Genomic DNA, 6,545 nt, shown 5'->3' with positions numbered 1-6,545 from the left:
AGCAAGCTAAAATGGCAAAGTCAACGCTACTGATTTTTTTTTGATCATTCTAATCATTAATACATACAAATTCAAACTGCTGTGTTATTTCTGACTGTAAAAGACAGCTGCGTATGTTCACTAATGATAAATGAGATGCTCTAGCATATGAGAGAAACCCATCTTGGATAAAGTGATTCGACAGAAGAATATCTTATTCTGGGTTGGTATTTTGGTTTCAACACATGAGAGTGGAATTATCACAAGGTTTCACTTGTTTGTTTTTTTAGATATAGAGTGAAAACCTCTCGTTCCCATTATATTTAACCTTTCAGTCCCTCAGTATCCAGGTCTTATGACACAAGTCATAAGGCTGATCAGACTAATAGTGATACAAGTGGCAAGAAAACGGTTTCATACCATTTTTGTCAGAATTTACAATTTGTGTTACTACACTCGTGAAATAAAACAAAATAAAATATTTTAAAACTTAAAAAGTAAATTCGAAGTTTACCACAAGTCTTCCCTCACTAAACTTCAACCAATGTCCTAAATTAACTGGCGATGTTTCCTTACCTCCAGTTCTTTGGGCAAATGCTTGGCGATGTTCTTCAGTAAAGAGATGGTGGGTTTCTTAGCAGTCAGCAGGATGAGCTCAACATTTCTGTCCCCATGAAGCAGCAGGCCTTTGGCCAGGATGCCCACCCTCATCACACCTTTTAGCAGCCGTCCTGAGTTCTCAGTACTATCAAGAGAAAAACAGCTCAACTGAACTGGGGTTGCTTGCAAACATCTATCTACTTTTTTTTTAATCTATCTATCTATCTATCTATCTATCTATCTATCTATCTATCTATAACCTGCTCAGCAATAAAAAAAAAAAAAGGTATGTTACCCTGGTTTCAACTACCTTAATCCTTCTTATTACAATCTTGACCAAAGAAAAATGAATTATCTGCCAGAAGTCACTCTTTACCCTTTTTCATCTCCTCCTTCAGTAGCAGCCGTATCAACAGCTGGCGTCTCCTTCTCCAGCAGAGAGTCTGACACCAGTTTTAGGGCTCTCTCAGAGTGGGAGACAATCCTCTGAACAGCCTGCAGCTCTTCCTCTACTGGGTAAATGGTCGAGTGTTTAGCCATGATGTGACGGTCGTCGGGAGAGTCTGGCCGACGCACACATGTCTTATGGGGGAGGAATAAAGTGATTGCTCACACTATGAATTCAAGATTATTTTCCATATGACACAAAACACAGAAAAGAACTGCAGTTGTGGTGCTTACCAGTAGAGGGGGTACTGGCATACCAGGGCGACTCATCAACGGTGGAGGAGCCATCCTGCGTCTCTGCTCCCCCCAATACATTTGCTCCTCCTCCATCCTCCTCCAGTACATGTCCTCCTCATATCTCCTGCAAGAGAAGAGAAGAGTTTTCAATAGAATTCATTAAAAGTCACTTACTCTCACAGGGGAATGTAATGGCTGCCATTAACGAGACACAGTAGACCATAAAAACAAGTACTTAACCAAAACATATACTCCAAACCACCGTTGACAATATAAGATAATTATTACACAGAGGTTTAGTGTCAAAAGTACTGTTAGTTGTTAGTTGATCCTTGGTTATAAAAACTGCATTTCCCCTTGTAAAACAACAATTAAAGCACAGGCCTGGTATGTCAACATTTCCTTGTGCATTAGGGACATGCACTGATTTAGTCCTTAATCTGCATCTGGCTGTACAGTTTAATGATAAAATCCTCACAACTATCTTATTTATATAACTTTATTTGGCAGTTGAAACTGTATTTATACTATAAATGAAAGAAATCTGATGTGATTGACAATAATACAGGAAAAAAAAAACGTGTATTAAATGAGGCAATAAATTCTCTTTTTTCCCATGTGTACATGCGTCAGACTAATACTCAGCTTAGCTTTAGGACTTCCCTTTACTGATATTACCTGTATGATTGCATTTTTTTACATGTTTAATGTCAAAGTAGTATGAAGTTTAAGTTACTAACTTTGGCCATGAGTCTGACCTCATCTCCATGTGCCAGCACTGCTCATCGTCTCTCTCTCTCTTCAGCACCGCCTTCTGTTTCTGCTTCTTCAGCTTGCTCTCCTGCAGCTTCCTGGCCCGGTTACTGGGCTTGATCTCCACAGGAAGCTCTGGGTTCACTTTCTTCTACAGAGATAGAGACAGAGAATAAATCTAAAGGGAATGTAAGAAGAATGTAATGTCAGTCCACACAGGATCCTGCATATTCTCAGGCCATTCTCAAACTAGTCCAGATACAACTTAAAGTCATCCTTTTCTTTCTTTCTATCCATCCACTCCAAGCTGGAATTGAAAAACAAACAGAACCAAACTACATTGTGGAGTAGATTGGAGCATGTTGAAAATTCTTCTTCAATCAAGTTCTGTAACATCTACAAAGTCAAATAAATTGCTACTGTTTTACAGTACCGTAAAGTGTCCGAAATTAACAATCGCCAGTCACCAAATGTGGGGGCGGGCTGAGACATGACACAAACGCATTAACACTGGCGCGCACACCAGCCACTACCTTCTGTTTAGTGTTTACTGATAGCTAGTGTTTAACACAGGCTAATTCATTGGCTAGTAAGGTGTGATTTTTGTCAGCCAGCCTTCCAAAAGAAAACACAAGAAACAGAGTCTCAGTTCACCCATCCGGAAGGCTCTGACACACTTTCCCTACTCCGTGTCTACGGACAGCTGTAGGCCTGTACCAGTGTAGATGTTCTGTGCATTGTTGGACACATGCAGCCTCTTTCCTGAAACCGCTTGAGGGACTGACACAAGTCCACAGCGTGCGTGTATGTCCGAGCCCATCTCCAACACCTCCACCTGCAGGGTGTCAGCTGTGTGTCTGCCTGGTATACTCTCGGACGGCCAATTTAACTCGCCGGTACTTATCTATATAGTTTGTGTCACGTAGCTCTCCACAAGCGGAAGAAAGAAGAGCTTAAAATGCAACTTGAGATGTGATCTTGTGATCTGGACGGGAAGGATAACTCTGGGAGTTGAAAGGGGTGTGTCGCGATTCTGCCTTCTCACAGCAGGTTTGTAAATCGGAGTGTTGCGCTTTTGGTTTCATATCGCATATTGTTACAGCTCTTTAAACAAGTTATTTTTACATTCAGTGTTACTCACTAAAATGCATCTTGTGTATTCTATAGGTCAGGGGTGGCTAACCAGTCCAGCATAAAGAGCCAACAAAAAAAACTGCACCATAGCAAAGAGCCACAACACATGCACGCCCACACTACAACAGCAGCTGATATATAGAAATAAACACCAGACACACACACACACACACACACCACACACACACACACCACACACACACCCACACCACAACACACACACACACACACACACACACACACCACACCACAGCAAAACAGTTTTATAGGTTTCTTTCTTACCTAGACTGATTCAGTGGGAAACTTGCAGTCTTTGGTATCCACAGCCTTTTCAGGTCTGGCTTGTACTCAGTGTGGCTACTCGAAGTAACTCTTTCATATGTGTGTCGGTAAGAACAGAACGATGCTTTGACTTTACTTGTTTCAGTGTAGAAAACACTGATTCACAGACATACGTTGCTGCAAACATTGACATTAGCTTGAGTGCAGCTTGTTTAACATTGGGTATCTGTCTGTGGGTACTGTTTTCCAGAACTCTGTGGTTCCTTCTCTCAACACAGATTCAGTCGTCATCCCACAAAGTTCAATCATCTCCAACTGGGACGCTGCTTCATTTGTCACTAAGGGGCTTTCAAACATCTGATTCAGCAGGAGTGAAGTGTAATGAGGAGGTGATCTGTGCCGTTTTTCCCTCAGGTTGCAGAATCTGTCCTCAAAACTCTGCTGAAGATTTCAACCAGTGTTGCATAGCATACAGTGCTCCTTTGTAAGACATCAGCTGCTCCTCCACTTGCATTCAACAAGGAGGGGAAATGTGTGTTGGCTCTCTTTTGAAGATGGGTCTGGAATAGCTTAGCTTGTTGACAAATGTGAAACACTTTGCACCAGGTCAGGCAGCATTTTAACTTTCCTTGCAGATCTACATTCAGTTTGTTCAGATGATGCAGCATGTCAACCAGAAACCCCAACTGAAATCCACTGGGGGTTGTAGCTGAGGGTATTCCTTATGTTTCTCTCCCAGAAACAGCTTCACTGGGTTCAACATTTCAAAAAAACGGGAAAGCATGTTACCTCTTGAAAGCCATCTCACTTGCAGTGAAAAAGCAGATCACTGGGAAGATCTTCATCAAGTTCAGCTATTAGGTTTTTGAACTGTCTGTGTTGAAGCATGAGTCGAATAAAATTCACAATTTCCAGCACTGGTTCATGACGTGGTCCAAGTTCAGCTTCTTAGACACCAGATGCTCTGATGGATGATGCAGTGATGTCCAAAAATCCGGGAAACGGTCGTCAGCTTTACACAGCCCAACAAGGCCATTTGCAGCCTAACATACTGGTGCACCGTCTGTGGTCTATGCTTCAGCTTTGACAACTGCAAATTTGCCTTCTCAGCAACAGTCATGAGTGTCTCTTTCAGGTCGATGCCACGGGTCCTGTCTTTTACACGCACAATGTCAAGCAGCTCTTCCTTAATTGTGCAGTCTTCTGACCACGACCGTACAAATATTGCCAACTGAGGCTTATCTTGAATGTCACAACTCTCATCCAAAGCAATGCTGAAATACATGCATTTCCAAGTTCCGTATGTAACTGTGTTTCAATGGACTTGTAATATCCGTATTCTCGTTCAACTGTGTGCCGTGACAACTGCAGGTCTGACACAGACCGCTTTAAAAATTGTCATTTTCAGGCGCGAGGATAGCGATGGCATCTTTGAGACATGTCTTCACAAAGTCCCCTTCACTGTATGGCTTTTTAGCACGAGCAATGTTCCATGCTACCTGATATGATGCTAACGTGACAGTCTCTGAGTGCTTTGCGAATTTTCGAAAAAGTTGAGTCTGCTTCTCTGACTGCCGTTTCAACGTGTTTACCTTCTGCTTGCGGAGTTCACTGCCTTTGGGGAAATCCCGGGCGATGTTAGCATGGAGTGAGGTGAAATGGCGCTCCAGGTTTGATGCTTTAAAATGCGATAGCGATGTCTCGCAAATCAAGCAGAAAGGCTTCCCATTTCGTTCCACAAAAAAATACAGTTCCTCCCACTCAGATAAAAATGTCCTGTGCTCCTCTTCATATTTGCGCTTAGCTTTACGTTTCCCTCGGGACTCTGCCATTATTTACTCGCTAGCAGCACCTACCTTGCATTGTCAATACACAATACAGCTACGGCAACACCACTTAAACAAACCACATAGTTATTGTCCTATGTCCTATAATGTTACAGGCCGACGCGATACCAAACGCAAAAGGGTCTAATATACACAGTATATTTAATTATATAAATACATGTTTTTTCTTTTCTTTTTTAAACCCAGCAACGCAGCAAGAGCCTCACAGGAGCAGGCAAAGAGCCGCAGGTTCGCCACCCCTGCTATAGGTCTAACAACATGTTTAGTGCATTTCCTTCATCATAAAACACTTGTAAAAACAGATTAGTATTTTAGTATTTTACATCCAGCATTGTTTACTTCCATCTGTACATGTTTACTAGCTTGCGTTCTTCTTCTCTGCGCATCTTGGCGTGTTACCGCCACCTGCTGATCAGTGCAATTGCGTGACACCATGGGTATGATTGTGTGTTAAATCAAACACGTGTTTACAACATAGAAAACCACTATATTGGTAAAAAAAACTCCACACAGCACCTTAAGAAGCCACATTTTTGACATAATTAACCTCACTCCTTGTCAGTTAATGGCTGAAATACCCCATTATGTAACTTGTTGATGAAGCGAAGAAAGAGTATGCATCGCAACGCTGTTCATTATGTCTCTCTTGATAACCAGTCAGAAAGGACTCAGCTCAGTGATGCTCTGACTAACTTACCTTGTATTGGAGTCTGTGCCTCCTTCCTTTCAGGTGCATGTCTTTAGCGTTGGGGTCATTGAAGCTGCACTCACACAGTTTACAGTGGAATCTAATTACTTTGCCGTCAACGTTTCGGACCTGAAACAAACAAAGTTTAGGAAATTACACACCACAAATGACCACGAACGCAACAGAGCTTTCTGGCTCTGATGAGAATTTTTTTTAATTTATTTGCATATTGACCAATATATATCAGTCCTACAGTATACAGATTGTCTGTTGGCCATTGTCCTTCTCATTTTCTGCTTACCTCCTCTACGTAGTCGTGTCCTACTGGCTGGATGTCTCCCTGGCCTCCAGCTCTGTCACCGTCCTCATCGTCACTCTGAGGGTTCCTCCTCTGAACTGACTGTTGCATGGGCTCCTTCACCTTGGCAGCCACCACCACCGCTGCTGTCACTGCAGCTGCTGGAGCGCTGACAGGCTTATTTGCTATGCGACAGGCAAGATATTACAAATTAGAGAGTTTATTGAAGACTAATGCTACATGCCTCTTTTATATATTATCTATCTATCTATCTATCTAT

At 42.2% G+C, this 6,545-nt stretch overlaps 1 protein-coding gene across 7 annotated transcripts in view; it reads right to left on the bottom strand.

Moving 5' to 3' along the window:
- zfr2 (zinc finger RNA binding protein 2) overlaps nucleotides 1-6,545 on the bottom strand; it is a 25,641-nt gene that overhangs the window by 11,948 nt on the left and 7,148 nt on the right. For 5 of the 7 annotated variants that reach the window (XR_004333369.1, XM_032525256.1, XM_032525257.1 and 2 more), the window contains exons 8-13: nucleotides 6,269-6,450; nucleotides 5,977-6,096; nucleotides 2,004-2,167; nucleotides 1,261-1,387; nucleotides 956-1,161; nucleotides 556-724 (exon numbers count right to left, since the gene is read on the bottom strand). Coding sequence is in view for 6 of the 7 variants with exons in the window: in XM_032525256.1 (XP_032381147.1) it covers nucleotides 556-724; nucleotides 956-1,161; nucleotides 1,261-1,387; nucleotides 2,004-2,167; nucleotides 5,977-6,096; nucleotides 6,269-6,450 (968 nt within the window). In the remaining variant the exon portion in view is untranslated. The remainder of the gene's footprint in view (nucleotides 1-555; nucleotides 725-955; nucleotides 1,162-1,260; nucleotides 1,388-2,003; nucleotides 2,168-5,976; nucleotides 6,097-6,268; nucleotides 6,451-6,545) is intronic. The other 2 variants (XM_032525260.1, XM_032525261.1) reach the window with 1 other exon arrangement.

This window comes from Etheostoma spectabile, chromosome 9 (assembly GCF_008692095.1).
Source record: "Etheostoma spectabile isolate EspeVRDwgs_2016 chromosome 9, UIUC_Espe_1.0, whole genome shotgun sequence".
Lineage (NCBI taxonomy): Eukaryota > Metazoa > Chordata > Actinopteri > Perciformes > Percidae > Etheostoma > Etheostoma spectabile.
This window is presented reverse-complemented; position numbering and strand designations above follow the sequence as displayed.